The sequence below is a fragment of the Filicampus tigris genome, chromosome 8 (genome assembly GCF_054856515.1).
Source record: "Filicampus tigris isolate MCC_2025a chromosome 8, RoL_Ftig_1.0, whole genome shotgun sequence".
In the NCBI taxonomy this organism is placed as follows: domain Eukaryota; kingdom Metazoa; phylum Chordata; class Actinopteri; order Syngnathiformes; family Syngnathidae; genus Filicampus; species Filicampus tigris.
Window position 1 is genome coordinate 3,757,937 of NC_141224.1, and position 19,927 is coordinate 3,777,863.

General features: G+C 53.6%; 1 protein-coding gene across 1 annotated transcript; it reads left to right on the forward strand.

Moving 5' to 3' along the window:
- Nucleotides 1-416: 416 nt before the first annotated feature.
- Nucleotides 417-19,127, forward strand: tg (thyroglobulin). Its single transcript, XM_086037766.1, has 49 exons — nt 417-495; nt 1,301-1,400; nt 1,703-1,800; nt 1,875-2,030; nt 2,099-2,282; nt 2,369-2,475; nt 2,547-2,690; nt 2,994-3,179; nt 3,275-3,765; nt 4,371-4,764; nt 4,867-4,902; nt 4,978-5,208; nt 6,663-6,767; nt 6,843-6,920; nt 6,999-7,105; nt 7,193-7,304; nt 7,492-7,653; nt 7,953-8,147; nt 8,236-8,363; nt 8,438-8,588; nt 8,664-8,819; nt 8,909-9,055; nt 9,154-9,318; nt 9,406-9,510; nt 10,278-10,381; nt 10,452-10,557; nt 10,623-10,802; nt 11,072-11,242; nt 12,048-12,134; nt 12,212-12,268; nt 12,337-12,474; nt 12,541-12,717; nt 12,782-12,896; nt 12,966-13,042; nt 13,641-13,787; nt 13,879-13,944; nt 14,046-14,180; nt 14,395-14,580; nt 14,833-15,034; nt 15,101-15,179; nt 15,254-15,404; nt 15,817-16,001; nt 16,614-16,778; nt 16,849-16,995; nt 17,129-17,316; nt 17,681-17,779; nt 18,210-18,350; nt 18,622-18,800; nt 18,882-19,127. Exons 1-49 carry the CDS (start codon nt 417-419, stop codon nt 18,971-18,973), a joined length of 7,191 nt encoding a protein of 2,396 aa, XP_085893892.1. The 3' UTR covers nt 18,974-19,127.
- Nucleotides 19,128-19,927: the final 800 nt, after the last annotated feature.

Below are 19,927 nucleotides of genomic sequence, written 5' to 3' on the forward strand. Positions count from 1 at the left end.
ACACAAATTCACACGTGGTTGCTAGAATTTGCAAAAATACAACAGGTGCCTGAGAACTTACATGTATCAAGTCTTGCAACGCAAACTGTCCAGATATGCATAAAAAAAAAAAAAAAAAAAAAAAAAAAAAAACCCGACTGATGTGGCCAAAACAAACATGTTCCATGTGCTCACCTCTGGAACTCTTCATGGTCCTCTTGAAAAGCTCTCATCCAATCGCAAGTGGGCCCTCCAAGCCTCTCGCCCAATGGCGAGACGTCACGCCGCCGAGCGGCGACTCTCGGTGCCGCCAGGACGGACGCACGAGGGCGCCGACTCAGCACTGGGGCCGCCTTAAAAGCAGCGGCGCCGCCGTCGTTGCCTCAGCGCCGAAAACGACCGCGATGGCGAGACTGCCGTCTTTCGGGACCACCGCAATGGGGAGATTGCTGGCCGCCGCCGCCGCCTTGGCGCTGCTCGCCTGCCGCTCGCCCGCACGCTGCGCCCGGCCTTCAGGTGAGGCTCATGAGCCCGCGCAAACAAACACTTTGTTATTCCGCTGCCGCGTCTCGCAAAAAGGCTCCTGTGGCCTCGTCGGGCCTCGGGTCATACGGCGGTCCCTTGAGATACGAGGACCTTGGACTTGAGACTTTGTCAAGACATGAGTTGCCGCTTGACCATTTCTTATGTCCGGAGAGCCGACGTGTGCTTCTGACGAGGGCCACTAGATGGCACCCACACACATCACAACACTTGTCATCGGTTTCCTTGCAGTGGAAGGACAAGACCACCGAGTGGTGCTAATGGGCCACAAACAGACATTTGCATTCATTTCAGTAGGGAAAGATCCTCTAATGTATTTTCATGGGACGCTTATCAAAGAGAACTGTCTGCTTGCCACCACATGCACTAGGGCTGTGCAATTAATCGAACTTCAATTACAATTACGATTATTACACACAACGTAAAAAACAATTATTAATATTCATTTATTTCATCCAATGTTTGTTTACACAAATAAAAAAAATTTGCACCTTATCTAAAAAAAAAAAAAAAAAAGATAATAAATTGTATCTATTTTATTTGGTCTTTATATTTTTTGTTTAAACATTTTCTTGTTTTGTACCCAAACATAAATGATCGTTTGAATAATTGTGATTTCAATTATTATCAAAACAATCCTGATCGCAATTTTTTTCAAAATCGCGCAGCCCTAACACGCACTCGTTAGTCTTTGAAGACGCGTGCGAGGTGTGGAAATCTTGCGGTCGCCGTGGTGATGAGCCATTTACCTGACCGTGTTGCTCTTGTTGCGGTTTAGAGTATCAGCTGGACTCGACGGTGACGCCATGCGAGGCCGCCAGGGCCGCGGCCCGCCAACCCGAACGCCGCCCGCAATGCACTCAAGACGGACGCTTCAGGTATTTGCCGGCCGGCGCCGTCGCTCGTCGCCGCTCGAACGCGAACCCGTTTTGCAAGAAATGACAACATACTTACTGAGCAGTAGTAGACAAAGAAGTCTTTCCTCCTTCATTTGTGTCGTCATGACCGTATTATACCGCCTCCCTGTGGTCAAGGCAGGCACAGCAGAAGGAGCAGCACACTGAACTTGACTGCAGCATTAAATCATGACGCTGTTTCAATCACGATCGATCAAACGTTAAATTATTTACATTGCCCTCAGTGATGTCGCGCGCGCGCGCGTTCACGCTTATGCGTGCAGGCCTGTGCAGTGCAGTGGGCGGGGCCGGGAGTGTTGGTGCGTTGACGCCGAAGGGCGGGAAGTGTCCGGGACTCGAACCGCCGAATCCATTCCGCAGTGTAAGACTGACGGTCGCCTGACTGACTCGCTAGCCAATGGCGGGCGGAGACTGAGTTTGTCCTCTCGCCGTCAGGCGCGTCGGCGTGCCATCTTCAGTCGGCCCTGCGATGCTCGCCGTCGGGTCACTTCCTGCCGCTGCAGTGTGACTCCAGCAGGGGGCAGTGTTGGTGTGTGGACCAGGATGGCATGGAGCTGTATGGGACCAGGCAGACGGGGACGCCGCAGAGCTGTGCGTGCGCACACGCACACACGCACGGGCACAAGCACAAGGCGCCTTTGACCCGTAAGCCTCCGCAGGTCCCGGCAGCTGCTCGGCGCTCTCTCGTCGTCTCCTTCACGGCGCCGTCTCGTCTTCGTCACCTTCGTGGTCTTGGTCTTCGCCGCCGCAGTGTTCCAAGGGCGGAAACTTCCTTCCCATCCAGTGTCAGCTCGTCAACGAGACGGACAGGCGAGAGCTGGACATGCTGCACGCCTTCAACGCGTAACGCACACGCCGAGCGCACGCTCGTCCTCTCGCGCAAACCAGGAAGTTGCAAACGGCGCCAATTTGTCTCGTTTTTGTGGCAGATTCCCAGAAGCCTTTACCGCATTCAAATCTTTCCGGGAGGCCTTCCCGCTGGTTTCCGCCTACTGCTTCTGCTCCGACAGCAGGGGGCGCGAGACGGCCGACACAGGTAACCCCGCCCCTCCGATAATGACGACGATGATGACGAAGACGGCGCAATTTGCTGATGTTCCGCTACAGGCGTGGAGCTGCTGTTGTCCGACGTGTACGACTCGGCCTTCTCCGGCGCGGGCGTCGCTCGCTCGTTCGCCGAGTCGACGGTTTTCAAAGTTCTTCACAGGAGGATGCTGGGAATTCGCCTCGCCGTCGGTGGACAATTCCGATGTAAGTTAGACAAGTATTCAACCGTGTAATTAGTCGTTTATGAAGGTGGTCAGATATCGTTAGCCTAATAGCGTAATTGCATAGCTGAAGTGTTGGGAGAGGGAAAATACATACTCTGGTTTCACTAAAAGACCAAATGGTCAGCTCCAATCGTCGTCGGTCCGCGTCTCATTTGAGCAACCTATTTATCCACGAGACGACGTGCGGAAATCCCCGACGGCGTCCGCGTTTCATCAGTTTCATCAGTGCGGCGGCCTCGGTGGAGTGCGGCGGGCTTTCCGAGCAACGCTTTGATCCCGGCAGGTCCTTCGGCATGCGAGGAGGAGCGCAGGGCGGCCAGGGCGACATCCGACGTTTTTGTGCCGTCCTGCCGGGAGGACGGGGCCTTCGCGTCCAAGCAGTGCCAGGAGGGGGGGCAGTGTTGGTGCGTGGACCCCACGGGGGCGGAACTTCCTGGGACGCGGCAGCACGGAGACTCCCTGGTTTGCGGTGAGTGTCCAAATGTCTATGGATGGGTGGAAATTTCCGCAAAATGTCTGTTGATACCGACGCTGGAACTTCGTCTGTTTTGTTGCCTGCAAAAGGAGGTCTTGCGCCAGAGGACTGCGTCTCGCTTCGTCGCGCGTCACTCTCTCGCTTGTTCTCGGGTCCTCTCGAAGCTCATCTTCCCGCCGCGTCGTCGGCGGGACGCTCGCCTTCCTGTCAGGCCCTCCTGCGACCGATTGAGGCTCTCCTTCCGGTGGAGGCGGATCCCCCGTCCTTCCTTTCCGTCATGGCGGACGTCCTGCAGGGGCTCTTCCCCTCGGTGGGCGGGGCTTTGGAGGCTCTGGCCGGCTCCTCCCCTCGCCATCTGCAGGACTTTCTGTTTGGCGGGAAGTTTCTGAAGAACGCGGCCAGCTTCAACCTCAGCGGCGCGGTGGGAACGCGGGGCGGCGTGCGGGTGGACGCTGCCGCCCGCCCGCAACCGCATCACAAGCTGGTCCTCGCCGTCAGCCGTGCCCTGGAAGACCAGGACTTCCTGGCCGCTGTCCGACTCACCCTAATGAGCGCTTCGGGATCCGCCTCCTTGCGTCAGGTGTGTGCATGAATAACAAATGCAACAAAGCACTGGAATGTGGAACGGCATTGCTAAAATTCATGTTAATGTTAAATGTTACATTTTCAATGTTACATTCGAAATGCTCAGGCTAAATTCAAGATTCAAAGTTTTGGGGGGGGAATTGCAAAGTTTGTGGAATAAGTGTTAATCCACTCGTTTTTAGCCATCTCTGGGGGCGGCCATTTTGTCTCCTGTTGACTGAAAATGACATCACGACTGCTCACAACGGCCAATCTTGGGTCAGATTCAGAAAACAGGTCAGCTGTGATTGGTTGTTGTGAGCAGTTGTGATGTCATTTTCAGTCAACAGAAGACAAAATGGCCGCCCCCACATATGGCTAAAAACGTGGATTAACACTTATTCCACAAACGCAATATTTACCGTGTTTCAACTAGTGGGCCTGCTGGGAACATATTCTTGAAAAAAATATGTTTGGGTTGACTTCCACTTTAACCAAAATGGTTAAACACAAGTAATACAAATGCTAATGCTAACATGCAAGCCTAATGTGGCGAGTCATCTGCATGGTCATCTCCAGTCAGCGCGCCTCCATCTTTGCGTGGTTGCCGTCTTCTTCCAGGCGCTGACGCCCGTCCTCCGTTCCTGCGTCGTCGCCGCCGCCGGCAGCCGAGACGACGCGGCGTCCATCTTCGTTCCTAGCTGCACGTCCGACGGCTCCTTCCGAGAGGTTCAGTGTCAGGGCGGAGAGTGCTGGTGCGTGAACCCGCAAGGCCGAGAGGTCGCCGGGACGCGGGCGCACGGCGTCCGGCCTTCGTGTCCGACACGCTGCGAGAGCGAGAGAGCGGCGGCCCTGCGCGTGAGAGGCAAGATGGCGGCAGGGGCCGACGTCTACGTTCCGGCGTGTTCGCGGGACGGAAGCTTCCTGCCTCTGCAGTGCGGAACCTCCGGGTGCTTCTGTGTGGACCGACTGGGGGCGCCGACCGCTGGGCCCTCACCTGGCGGCCACCTAGCCTGTAACGTCACCAGACACGCTGAGCCAGCTTCAACTTGTTCTTCTTCTACTTTTGCCTTCTCTCCGCCTCCTTATCCTTACTCCTCTTTTTGTTGTCCTTCAGGTGACACAAGCCCTCAGAATCCTCGCTCCTCCTCAGGTCAGAAAACCAAAGATGATGATTACCACCATTATTTGGAAAGTGGTGTTGACTTGCTGTCCTGCTAACGCGCAGGCAAGTGCTCGATGGCGTTCCAGGCAGTGGCGACCTTCAGACAGGAAGTGAACGACGCGGTGGCTCTCTCCAACTCCTCCCACATCCCCGCCGGATTGGCGTTCCTATTGGCCGAGGGTCTGCGTTTGACCCCGGAAGAGCTGCTGGTGGCCCAATCGCAGGAGGTGCTGCAGGTGTCTGATTGGTTGCTGAGCCACTCCAAAGCTGCGCTGCGATTGGCCGCCTACTCCAGTGAGTCCCGCCCTCCTACGCTTGACAGTCTGATTGGCTTCTTCATCAAATCAAATTCAACTTCACATTTCAATGGGAGCAGTGTGGGGCAGCATGGGGTACTAGTGGTTAACATGTCGGCCTTTTTGTTGTTGTTTTTTTGCAGGAAACAACTCAGAAAGTTGGGACAAATTGACTCAAGTAGTGGATCGATACATTTTTGACCCTAAATAGTGTTATTTTTAACCGAGCTGTTTTTAGAGTGTATGTAGTCAATGCAGTTTGCGCGGTTGCGTGCCGGGCGGCGTGCATGAAGGGTTTGAAGCGAAAGCTTTGCTCATTTTGCTGAGGTAGGCTGAAGTGGACTTTTAGTGGTGGCGACGCGGCATCCAGAATAGACTTACGTCACACGTGCACAGACCCACAGCCAAAATAAAGATTAAAAAAACAAAATAAACAACGAAAAAGCAACCTTTGTTTGGTTGCACGGTGAGCAAAAGCATGCGAGACATTTCATGTGTGGTCTGAACCTAGGAGTAGCTCGCGCTCTAGAAAATGGACGAACAAACTAATAGATCATGGAAAGGCGACATCAACCATGGAGGAGGCCACAATTTGTCATCGGCGTTACTGGGGGGCCATATAGGAACACAAACGTCCTAACTAGATGTATGACAAAAATGACATTTGCAATGTCCGATTTTTACCGAACCACAACAGGTTGTCTTCTATATTTCATGTTCAAATGCATATTTTAATAGGGTCCACTGCTCAACGACAAAAACATAAGCACATACTAGGATTCCCTCACACATGCAAAGGGATCAGCTCTTGCATAAATAGGCTGGCTCACTCACCTGGCACGAGGCAGACAATCCTCTCCGGAAGGCGAGTCCGTCAACAGCCGCTTGTCCAATTAAGCCACCATACGCAACATTTCGAACACTGTGAAGTGTTGATTCCATCAACGCTTTTGGAGGACACAAATCCATTTACTCCTCACGCACTACAAACAAACTGACATCGTTGTGGAATAACAAACAAACCAAATGGCCGTTGTTTATGTACTTTTGAGTCCGTGTGTGAAGAAATTCTCTTCTTCTCTGATGTACAATTGCAGCCTCGGGGTTGGAGGCGTTGGTGAGAATTGCCTGACATCTTGTGGTTAGCACTGGTATTACAACTGTCAGTGGCTTAACAACACTTTTTTTTCTCCCCCAAAACACTCCCGAGTGTGGCCTGCGGATGAAAGTCAAGTCGCGGTCGACGAGTCACTTATGACGTTGTTGATATTTTGTCAGGACAGGACTAAAATTCAAATTCTTTCGAAATGACAGTATGAAACTTTAAAATATATACAAACAATGAAACAAGCACTTGGTCGTTACTTTGTGGATTTTGTCTATTGAACTGGAACGTCAGCCCCACGATTAATGATGCATTGCATTTTTGTACTGATCCTCGTTGTTTTTCAGCCATGCAGATGTTGCGGCCAGCGGGACGTCTCGCCTATCAGCCGTTCAGTCCGCAGTGTGACAACGACGGCGAATGGCGGCCCGTGCAATGTTACCACAGCACAGGTCTCACAAACACGCTCACACACACACACCCACCCTCACACACGCATCAATGTCTGCACGTACGTGTGTGTTCAGGTCAGTGTTGGTGTGTTGATGAAGATGGCGAGTATGTTCCGGAATCGTTGAGCAGTCGTTCACTCCCTCTGGTCAAATGTGAGATAACACGCAAGCGCACACAAACACTCGCACAAAATCAGCGGGGGGAAAAAAGTGGACGTGTGTGTGGTGCAGGTCTCACTCGCTGTCAGAGAGCTCAGAGTCACTCGCTGCTCTCTGGTTGGATGAAAGCCTCTGACATCATGGCTAATGCCTCGGGGTACCGCCCACACTGTGACAAGGTAAGCACGCACACACACACACAGCACTGACTTTTGGCCAGAGCCATGTAACCATGTAACGAGAAGTGTTTTTGTGACTGCGGTCAGGATGGTCGCTTCTCCGTGCTGCAGACAGAGGGCGCTGCAGGCTGGTGCGTGCACCCTGTGAGCGGGAAGAGCCTGCAAGATGCCACCGCGGGCCCTGATGGACAGCTCACCTGTATGCGCACGCGCACATTGCAGTGATTCCTTGACTTGACATGTTTGAGGATTTCTTCTGTGACCCCGCTCGCACGCTCGTCACTCAAATCAACTTTGTCCATTGAACCGATTGGAAATGTGACGAATGTGCTCCAGACCTCGAGAAGCATGTAGGAAGTTGAATCGTGTTTCCGTGTTGCGTTCAGGTCCCAGCTGGTGTGAGCTTCAGGGTCTCCGGTGTGGCCCCGGCGGCTCCTTCGTCCCTCTTCAGTGCGATGTCACTTCCTGTTGGTGCGTGTCTGAGGACGGACGGGAAGTGGCGGGAACCCGGGAACTCAGCGTGACGGGGCGCATGCCATCTTGTGACCGTAAGCGCTCCCTGGGCTGAGGTCTCGCGCCATCTGATGGATGACATTGGCAGCGTTGTTCACTTAATTAGCATTGGGCTAAATGAGTCGACGTTGGACCACGGCGCCCTCTAGCCACGTCTCGGGAAATCAAAAGCTAATGTGCTAGCACCTATTATCTTCGTGCTGAATCATTTAACACATCATTTGAGCCCAGAGGCACCTAGCGGACATGACAGGGAGTCACGAGCATTTGTGCTAATTTAGCACCACCTGTTGCACACGACAGAAAGTGCATCTTGTGGCCTTGTGTCCTCCAGGTCCTGACATTTGTCCCGCCGCCGCCATCGCCCGCGGCACCCTCGTGTGCCGCTCAGCACAAGATGGCCGCCAAAGCTGTGAGCTGGCGTGTCACCGCGGTTACCACAACTCGCTTCCCGTCCGCAGCTTTACGTGCGACACGATCAATCGCCGGTGGGAGGGTGACCTCCGACCTCTGCCTGAAGCCTGCCAGAGTACAACCTTTGAACCTGACCAAATTTTCTAGAGCTTTCCTCACACGTGTGTACTACTCATTGTGTGTATGTGTGTGTGTGTGTGTAGTCAGTGCGCCTCCTCAGCGTGTGTGGGCGTCTCATATTTGGTCGTTGGCGGCGCCATGTTGGAACCCACAAGCGATACACGCAAAGCTGTTACGTGACATGACCAGCAGGGGGCTCTGCTCAGCTCAGGTCAAAACTCACACACACACACACACACACACACAAATAGGACAGCAAATAACGCTGCTTTTGTGTGTGCGAAGCTCCCCGTGTCGGGGCGCAGCGTGTCTCTGTGTGACGACTCTTCATTGCGCGTGCGTTGTGACGACGACGCGACGTGGAGCGTGACGGTCAGTTGGAGCGCCCTCATGTCTGACCTCCCGACCTCCGAACTCCCTGCTCTTCACGACATTGGTGAGTCAAAGTGTGTGATGAGAGTGGCGTGATGTCATTTCCTGTGACGTCACACGACATTTTGCCACGCACCAGCGACCTTCCTGAATGTCTCGCGCCTTCTGGAGCCTTTTGAGCGTCTGCTGACTCAGCACGTCAACGTCACCTCACCGCCTCGGCTGGTCTCCATGACGCCGCCCCGAGCGGGCTGTTCCCACGGTTACCGACTCAGTGACGACGGCGAAGGCTGCGGTGAGTCCGTTGATGACGTCATCACGTAATCGATCCAGTTGACTGGCGCTGCCACGACACTACCCGGCTGACATCGTCTTTGTGCGCAGTCGTTTGCCCCGCTGGCAGCTACTCCGTTGAGGGGGCGTGTCTTCTGTGTCCTGAGGGAACCTATCAGGACACAGAGGGGCGGGACTTGTGTAACCGGTGTCCCGGAGGCTCCTCCTCCTCTCCGGGAGCCTTCTCCATCAATCAATGTGAGCTGTCAATCATCTGCGCGACCGACACAATCATACGCGGACTCACTGCGTGTGTGTGTGTGTGTGTGTGTGTGTGTGCGTGCGTGCGTGCGTAGGTGTGACAGACTGTCAGAGGCGTGGCCTTCGCTGCTCTGAGGTGGGCGACTTCCTGCCGGCTCAGTCCGACTTCCTGTCTGGCAGGTGGAGCTGCTTTAGCAGCGAGGGGGCGGAGCTTGACTGGAGCAGAAGTGACACGCCCCTCACCGATGCCGACTGCTCAGGTGACAGAGAAAGAAAAGTCAAGATTTACTTTGACGCACGCAGCACATCTGCGTACTGAATGTGTGCGGCTGTTTTTGTACGTGTAGTCCTCAGCAGGTTTCGGGCTGTCCCCAGGTCAGAGGTCATCTTTGGAGCTGAAGACACGGAAGTCCTGCAGCGCATGACCTCTGACCTCAGAACATGTGCTAAGGGTAAGGCACAGTTTGTACAAATAACATCCGTTGTGTCATACCGAAAATAGTCATTCTCCCCATTTTTCAATATTTCATGTCAGTAAAAAAAGGCAGTCTCGAAAGCTGACACATTGGGTCCTAATCGTGTGCTAGTTGTGCACTACAGGTTTTTTTTTTCATACCTGTCAACCCCGGGCTGTGCTGAAACTTACAAAAGTTGTAATTTGCCCGTACATTTCTGTATATCATCTTACACAGTATTTATCGCTCAACGGGGGTTCTTTGCTCGTGAAAGTCGGCCGAAGTTTGCAGTCGGAATCGCTAACGGACGTTCCGGATTAGAGTCGAAATGGGCAAGACGAGACCGGTCGAACAAAAAACGAGTTTTTAATTGTTTTTTTCCCGTACAAAAATTGCTATAAGGCGTACACAATTTGAAATGATCAAAAAATGTATAAAATACAGGGTAAACGTACAAGTTGACAGGTATGTTTTTTTTTACAATTTGTTTTAGTTTCCTTTTTTTTAATCCTTTGGAATTGCCTGCCTGTAGGATGCATGTTGTTTTCCTCTTGCTACTTACTCAGTTGTCATGTGACCAAAATAGTTGTTCTGTATGCGTGTTGTTATTGTTCATGTTTGATGTATTCTGCTGTGTTATTGTTCATGTTTGTTGCTTTGTGTTGTGTAAAGCGCTTCGTTCCAGCTGCAGCTGAGAAAGCGTAAACAAAAAGTGTGTTGTTGCGCAATCACGTGCGCGCTTGCGATGTGTTTTTGTCCCTCAGCGTGTGCAATGGACACATCCTGCCACCACGTGGCGCTGTCCGGCGGCCAGTGTGAAGCGTACAGCACACACACTCTCAACACGCACTGCAACACGTCTGACCAGGTACGCACGCAGGCACGCACACGCACACGCACTCACAGACGCCAAACGCTGACAGCGTGTGCGTGTGCAGGTGAAAGGGTTTCTGGGTAACAGTCAGGCCGAGCTCTTTGATTGGTTGAGGTGCTTTGTGAGGATTAGGGGCGGGGCCTCCGACGTGCTGGTCATCCGGAAGATGGGTAAGCAACCATGGCAACCAGGAAGCACGCGTGTGAGCATGTTAAGACGGTCCGGCGTGTTTCAGGGGCGGAGTCTACCTCTGGCTTTATGAGGTCATCGATGGCGAAGGCGGAGTCCGGCGTGTTTCGGACGGCGGTCTTTGTCGACGCATCGCTAGCCGACGTCCATCGTTTCTGCGAGCTGAGCTGTCGCCGTGACGACTGTTGCCACGGCTTCATCCTCAACCGCAACAGCCTGAACGGCGGTACGGCATCAAGTGTGCGTCCGTGCGTGGCGATGCCGGTTGTGCTATTGTTGTCTTTTGGAGCGCTTGTGTGTGGCTGTTGTATTGTTGTTGTTGTGTTGCGTGCTTGTGTTGTAGTCGCGTGAGCCCGTATCGTCTTCTTTTGTTTGTTGTTGACACGTGCTGGTGTTTTTGCGCGTGGCGGTGTAGTCGAGCGGCGGTACGCTACCATGGCGATGTGACTCAGGGGCCTAATCGTCCGTCTGAGGCCTTCTGCCCCGCCCCCTCAGGTTCTCTGCTCTGCGGTTGGCTGAGAGCGCCGTCCGTCTTGGCGTGCGGCCGGCAAGACTGGGACGTGATTGGACAGAGCACCGCCAATCGCAATTGCGGGGCGGGGCTCACATACAACAAGCAGCAGCGCAACTTCCTGTTTGACTTTGGAGGACAAATATTTACCATCAGTAAGAACGTTAAGAAAAACTCACTAACACCTACAGACTGTGTACCAGTGTTTTTCAAACTGTGTGCCGCGGCAAACCAGCAGCATACCCGTCAGCCCCGGGCTGTGCTGATTCTTACAAAAGTTGTAATTTGCCCGTACATTTCTGTGTATCATCTTACACAGTATTTATCGCTCAGCGGGAGAGGTGAGGGAAACGGAACGGCCATTTCTATATAGAATCTTACATAGTGTTTATCGCTCAACGGGTGGGGGGGGCATTGGTCGTGAAAGTCGGCCGAATTTTGAAGTCGGCATCGCTAACAGACGCTCCGGATTAGAGCCGAAATGGGCATGAGGAGATCGGTCTAACAAAAAACGAGTTTAAAATGTTTTTTTCCCCGTACAAAAATTGTGACACGGCGTACACAATTTGAAATCAAAAAACGTATAAAATACGGGGGAAACGTATAAGTTGACAGATATGCACCAGTGTGCCACGAGATATTGTCAGGTGTGCCGTGGGAAATGATCCAATTTGTGTGCCTGTGCGGTCTAGCGCCTGGCAGCGTAATCATGTCTTTACTACATTGTAGTACTCTTCCGTACCAGCAGGTGGCAGCAGCAGGTAGTCTTTGTTTTGAGATTAGCGAATTAGTGATGCGTGTTTATCCAAACAGGCCCATGTTTCACACTGAGTATCAATGTTTTCTCAATGAGTTAAATGTGCCTTGACTCAAAATAGTTTGAAAAACACTGCTGTATACACACATATATACACGTACATATGTATATACTGTATAAGCAGTCTGACCTGTTGCCACCAGCTGAGTCAGCACTTCCTACCTCCAACACGGGCAAGAAGGACTACCAGGCGTCCATCGTAGACTTCCAAGCGATCTACCTGACGACCGGTAGAGCGCCACGTTGTCCTTCCGCCGCGCAGCAGTGACTGACATGACGTCACATGACCTTTCTTCCCTTTCTGCAGACCAATCCGATGCTGCTTCCTGCGCCGTCAGCATTGACTTGTCGCAACCTCTTGATGGTTTGTACCTTCAACTACCTTTTTGTGGAGTGTGTGTGAGTATAATTTGAATGTGTGTGCGCGTGCAGGTTCAGTGCAGAACAAGTTCACGTCGCTGTCCGAAGACGACGTGCTGGTGGACACCCAGAGGCCCCTTCCTGTCCTGTCCTTCCTGCTCAACAAGAAGAGCTTCACTTCCCAGAATGCTTTGCTGTGGTGTCTCACACGTGCGTGCTCGCTCACGCTCACACACACACACGAACACGCACACCAACCTGGTGTTTTGGCGTTAGGCTGCGACGGCGAGCCCGGCTGCTCGGTGGCCGAGCTGAACGACGGCGATTCGGCGGATTTCTTCAGCTGCTTCCTGTTTCCTGACAGCGGCGTGTGCGGCGCCTACGACACGCCACTCAGACGCCCGTGTCGCCTCCTGCTGGACAGGAAGCCAAAAAACGCCTTCAGCAAAAAGGGTACGCGCGTCATGTGTCACGCATGATGGCATCTGTCATCTGTCATTTGTTTGTGTGCGCGCAGTGGATCTGGGCGGTCCGGTGAAAAGCTTCTATGAGCGCGTTTCCTTCAAGAAGATGGTCTCTTACTCTGTGCGCAATCGAGTTAACGTGAAAGCAAACGCGCCGCTGCCCAAAGGGTAACACACACACACGCGCACACAAACACTCATCCGTATTTCACACGTGACACACGTGCATGTTTGTAGGTTCATGGATTGCGAGCGTCGTTGTGATGAGGACGCTTGTTGCCGTGGTTTCGGCTTCATCAGAGACGCCAAAGATGGTACCGATCATTTGCACCACATGTCATGCTGTCACACGCATGACCAATACACGGAACGGACACAAAATGCAACATACAAGTCACAAAAGCAAAGCAAAAAAAAAAAAAAAAAGAGACCCGCACATAACACGCGTGCAACATGACACGCGACTCAAATGCAAGAAATACATAACAACAAAAAGCTAACACGTAACAAAAGCACTTAGGATATCCTTAACACACGTGTAACAAAAATGTCACACAAATAACGTGCACATGAAACACTTGTAACACACACAACACACTCAGAGGACAAATATGTGACGTGCACATGTCACGTGGAAGAAAAACTGTAAATCACTTAACACGTAACAATCGTATAACACGCAGCTAACAAAAACACAAATGCGACACATGAAGCACACGTAACGCAAGTAAACACACACACACACAACAAATATGTAGCAAGGAGCCACACGACACTTAAAGAGCAACGTAACACACAAGCGAAACACACACAACATCCACATGACGAGCGCAAGAGACGCGGCCGACGCACAGATGTAGCACGCGTGTAGCAGACGTGTGAGTGACACGCAAGCGCGTGTTTGGTGTGCAGGCGGCACGGCTGTGGCCTGCGTGACTCTCATCAGCCTGGGCATTCAAACGTGCGCCGAAGACCGTCGGAGCTCCTGGACCATCGCGGATTGTCCGGAAAACGAGGTCGGAACGTGGCCGCAGCCCTTCGGCTGGTACCAAAAACCCGGTAGGGGGCGCTCACACCTCACACGCGCGTGCGCGTGCCTGACACACAAGCGGTGCGTGTGAGCGGCATGCTTGTGTGTGTGTGTTTTCAGTCAATCAGTGGACTTTGTCTCCAGCCTTGTGCCCTGCCTTCAGTCTGCCAACTTTGAAAAGTAACGGTAAGGTGCGCCGCCGCCGCCGCCATCGGTGATGTCGGCCAAAGTTAGCTCGCGCCAGGACTTGCTCTCTCAGCGGCGTCCGTCGTGTGGCCGTCTAATAGTGTCCGCGGACGAGTGGAGCCCGCTGCCCGACTCGGCGGTTCTGCTGGACGAGCAATGGCCTTCTTATGATGTCGTCCACATCAGCCGCGACATCGCCGCCGATCCGCTCCGGACGAGGGACTGGTGTCTCCATGGTAACCGAGGCTCACTCCCGCAGCACTGCACATGGGCATTTTTTTTTGAAGAGCCTACCATGTAGTCGCCAACTAACTACCCGCTACTAGTTGACTGTGGGCTTGAAACTACGAACCGCCTCCTCCCAAACAACCATCTTGGCACTTGTTGAATGAGGTGATGTCACTCCCTCGCGTGCCAACACTTTTCACACTTCCACACTTACCCTTTCAGCCTGCCAGGAGGCGGAGTCCTGCGCCGCCGTCTCATTGGCCGAGCGGGAGTCTGCCACCCGCTGCGTGCTTTACCCCGACTCCGCCGTGTGTGGCCTAAGCTCCGCCCCCGCCTCCGAAAGCCCCGCCTCCTCCTGCCGGCTGCTGGTCCGAGAGCCCGCCCCCCGGGTGTACCTGAGGAGGAGAGGTCAGCCAATCGCGGCTCTGCGTCACCACGGCCTGTGTGCATGTTCTTAATGAGTCACGTTTGTACATGCGTGTTCTTGACGTGTAGACGGGCATGGCATCAACGCGTGTGTGTGCGTGTATTAACGTGCTTGTGTGACCATGGGTCTGTTCTTCTCGGGTGTGTGCGTTATTCACCCGCTTGTGTGTTTTTCAACAAATAGACATACTTGTCCGCGCGCGTGTTCGTAACGCGCGGTCACCTCATCCTCAGCGTCGTCGTCGGCGACAAGCGTGGCCATCGCGGGTCACGGCACGCTCCGGGGCATCGCCGCGGAAACGTCGCTGGGCTCGGACAGGAGGCGGGTGCTCCAGTTCCTCGGCGTCCCGTACGCTCGGCCGCCCGTCGGGTCGCTGCGCTTTGGAAGCGCGCAGCCGGCCAATTGGACGGGCACCTGGGACGCCAGCAAAGCGCGGTAAGTGCCGGCGTGCCCGACGGCCGCGCTAACTAAACACGGCTGACGCACCCGTGCGTCCCCCAGGCCCGCCTGTGTCCAACCGGGCCGAGCGGCCGCCAGCGAGGACTGCCTCTACCTCAACGTCTTCAGGCCCGTCGCCACGGTAACCGACGCCTCTCTCTCAGCCAATGGGGCGAAGGGACATCCGCTGACCTTTTGCGCGCACGCGTGCGTCAGACGGGGCGTGTCCCGGTGCTGCTCTTCTTCATCAACCCGTCGACCGATCACGGCCGAGCCGTCCCGGACGGCTCCGCCCTTGCCGCGGTCGGAAACCTGCTGGTGGTGACGGCCGCATACAGGACGGGCGCCCTCGGCTTCCTCAGCACAGGTCGGCGTGCACACGGACACGCGTACTGTGTGCGCACACACACACGCGTTTAGAAATAACACATGTGTACACACACATATATAGTAACACGCACGTATACACACACAACACACCAATCACATGCTTATGTACACAGGGGCACATTTACAAACACACACGTGCATCAAACTCTCATTCACACGGGGGCACACACATGAATAACACGATTATACACTAAAACACATCCAAAACCGCAGATTCAACAAACACCTGTGACTAACACACATAGACAAACACACACACACTAAAATATGCACGTTATGTACACACGGACACACGTTAAACACACGCGTACAAGCACGCACACGCGCGTACACAACCTTGCGCAGACGGCAAACACACGCCAGCCATGACTAACGCGGACGCTCGGCAGGTGCGTCGGGCGGCAACTGGGCCGCGTCGGACCAGGAGGCGGCGCTGGGCTGGGTCAACGCCCACATTTCCGCGCTGGGCGGAGACGGCAGCAGAGTGACGGTGGGGGCGGAGCGCGGCGGCGCCGACATCGTCAGCCTGCTCCTCATGCGCCGCGCGCCGCTTTTCCACCGCATGCTGCTCATGGTCAGTAGCGACTGCGTGCGTTTGGCTGTGCTTTTTTTTTTTTTTTTTTTTTTTTTTTTTTGGGACTGTGCTCAAAAAATGTTGACGGGAGATTTTCAAACTCTTACAAACGTCAACCCTGCCCATGCGTGTGTTATTATTCGCGTGTGCATTAACGTGCATGCATGATTTGTATATGTGTGTGAGCAAAAAATGTGTGTACGTGTTATTCATGCACGTTTTTTGTCAGGGATGGGCGAGGAGCCAAAGCAGGTATCGGTATCTGGTCGATACCGGCCATATTTGAAGGTATCGGGTACTAATGGAGGCTGCCGATACAGGCCAGTGATACTGGAGGCACGGAGCAAGTCCGCCTTGGAAGTAGTTGGCGCTATACTGCGGCACATTGACACATGGGTGAATCATCATCTGCGTTATAAATTTTAGATATCAAAACTACTATCGGTACTCAGTATCGGTAGTCACTATCAGTGAGTATACTTGTATAATACAGAAGAAATGTGGTATCGAACATCCCTGGTTTTTTTAATGTGTTATTCATGTGTGTGTTTGTGCGTACCTGTGCGCGATATTGACTTGAACCGTTTGTGTTGGTCCGTGTGACACGCGCAGGGCGGCTCGCTGTTCTCGCCGTCGTTGTTCCAAACGCCGTCGGCCGCCCGACGCCTGACGCTGCGCTTGGCCGGCGAGCTGGACTGCGCCACGGACGACGACGGCCGCATGGCGGCCTGCCTCAGGGCGGCGCCCGTGCAGGCGCTCAACGCCGCTCAGACCAAGGTGCGCCACGACGCCCCGCCCACCCAGGCGGCCATGTTGCCGTTCCTCACGCCACGCCCTGCGTTTGCAGCTGCTGGCGGCCGGGGGGCCGTTCCGCTCGTGGGGGCCCACGCCGCCCCGGGACGACGACGACGCGCCGGCGTCCCTTCGCAGAGTCGACCTCCTACTTGGAACGTCGCAGCATGACGGAATCATAGCCCGGATGCAAAGTGTCAAGGTCGGAGGTCACGGCGTGGCGCACACACACACACAGAGAGCATGCATGCACTCGCACGTGTAAACATTCCCATATCATCTTGATCATGGCCACGCCCACTTTTGAACCCGCGCGTTGTGTTGTGTGCCGTCAGGACTTTGCGGCGGCGCTGCCCGGCGGCGGCGGCAAGACGGCATTTTACGAGGCACTGAGCCGCTCGCTGGGCGGAGCCTCTGGAAGCTCGCTGCTCAAGGAGGCGGCCGCCTGGTTCTACTCTTTGGACCATAGCTCCGCCCCCGCCGGATACAACCTCTTCTCACGTGCACTTGACAACGCCACAAGGTCAGAATGCGCGTCCATGTCCTATCGGACAGCATATCGTCGCTGTACTATGAAAAACATATCTCCAATTTTGGAAACTTTAAAAAATTTTCACAATGCGATGTCTGTAACGCGGGAACACCATTCATGTAAAAATAAGAAAAGGAAAAAAAATGGAGATAAGTGTTTTTCACATGACAGCGATCATATCCAAAATGGAAGCAAATCATCTCATTTCACCTGACACGTGTTTTCAACTTTTCTTCCAAACAATTTTTACCTTTGCAACGATAGACACTGACTTTCAAAAGGAAATTCGGTGGGGTGTGTCTTGAGCGCTATTGATCAAAGGAGATGCAAATGAGCCCCGTTGAATGCGTTGCAGAGACCTGTTCATCATCTGTCCCACCTTGCGGATGGCCGACCACTACACCAAGAACGGCGCCAACGTCTTCCTGTACCATCAGCCGGCCAGCGCCAGCAGGTGCCGAGTCCGCTCGCCGTCATGACCACAGACGTCAATATGGACGATCAATAGGCCCCTGCCGGCTGAAGACAGAGGGCGGCCATTTTGCCTTGCCTCTCTTACTGACTGACAACTTGCGTTGGCTTTTGGCTGCAAACACGGTTGTCAGCGGTTGACGCCAGAATTCCTGTATGGGGCGATGAGAGCCTCGCAAAGAGCCAACTTCACTGTTGCCAAGCACCAATATACTGAGATATATTGGCCGTGCACCATGCGCACCACACAGAAAATGATATGAAGACACCGCAGATACGTCAATGTATTCAAGTTAGGCAGGCTGAGTGAGTGGCAACGAAAAATGTCCGCCGGTGGCTTCACCTTCCCCGAGCGAGCGAGTCCAGTCCTGTACGCGTGCCTGGTCCTCACCGGTCCCGTTTCCTGTTCGCAGGGCCGACCTTTCGCTCCCGCCGGACGTGCAGCTGCTATTCGGAGCGCCTCATCAGCCAATCGTCTCGCCGCGTTTCACCGCCGCGGAGCGCCGCCTCTCGCTGGCCGTCATGAGCTACGTGGCCAACTTCGTCAGGAGCGGGTGACCGCGCCCAAACCGACAAACACGCGGACGGCCACACACACCCAAATTGACTCCCCAAGTGACGGAGCGACAGTTGCCTGACCGGCGAAACAACTGATCAACAGACACGATTTTGCCCGTTTGCCTGCTTCGCTGCCTGACTGACAAACCCCAAAACAAACCAAATGACAAAGCGACTGTTCATCTGTCTGACCGGCAGACGGACAAAGTGACAAAGGCGGCACCCGGCCCAACTCTTACGATATGGCCATTTTTCTTTCGCTCTCAGCAATCCCAACCCGTCGGCGTCGTGGCCGGCGACCTCTCTGCCTCGCTGGCGTCCGGTCCTCTCCTCTGGGGCTCCGCCCACCTTTCTGGAGCTAAGTCCCGCACTCAGCCAGAAGCAAGGCCTGCGCGAGAGGAGCTGCTCTTTCTGGAAGCATCTGGCAAACTTGCTCATGCCCAACGGTCGGTCCCGTCCCGTCACGTCACCCCGCGGCGACCGTGGCGCCCGGGCGGCCTTTCACCCCCACCTCGCTCTGTTCGCAGGCCAGCTGGGGGCAGAGCCAACGTTCGACCCTGAACTTCCGCTGGATGCGGCGAACGGCCAATCGCAGAGCGACAAAGATGCCTACAACTGACCGTGACATCTCCACCCACCCCACCCCTGGGATGACATCATCGCTGCTGTGCGATGTCATTACTCGCCGTCCAATCACAATATGGAAACGGCCTGGTGATTTTTGGTGATCGATTCTGTCTTCAATCAATCAATTCATAAATAAAAAGTACAAAGAGCAACGTGATGCCAGTCGTCATTGTCACAAACACGCGCGCACACACAGGTTTATAAGCGCATACCCACTGACACACAAATTGAGTGGACGGGCCAAAATAGTAGTGGTTACGTTTTATGTCATTCTGAACTTTTGATTTTCAAATTCAGTTAGTTTTCATTTTTCGAGTGGGTTTGTTCATTGTTTGAGTCTTTTTATATATGTGGCATTTGGAGAGTGCATGACTGAGGTCACAATAACTGTTGTGTAGTAAATACTTCAAGACAGAAAATAGAGTGAAAAGTGCTGCAACGAAATCAGCCCGTATTCGAGTGGAAACGCAAGATCGCCGCCGATGCCTTCACTTCACAGGGGGCGAAGTTCATCCTCGTACTCGAGGTTTATTTTAGCGGCAACTCCCCCCACCGAAAGTCTTTAGCAAAGTAAATAAGAGTACACGTTACCTCGGACACCGGCAGCCTGTGTTGAGCGACTAAAGAGAAGTAGCATAAATCGCGGCCGCCGCTCGCTGGGGGTCTCACGCCTCCCGCGTAAGACGCTTCCCAATGACGTTGTTTTCAGACGACACACAGTAAGTGAACTACAATACCCAACGGGCTGTTCGGCGTGCCGTGTGGCAAAACCGTCCGAGCTGCAGTGGATTAAATAAACCTTACAAGTTTATGACGTGGGTAGCCTAGCAACGACTAAAACCTTGGACATTTTTTACAATGGTTTTGAACACAAAACGTTCACACACAAATAATTTATTAAACGTTTTTGTTTTTTTGAGAAACATTCTCGTTTTTGGCTTTTACG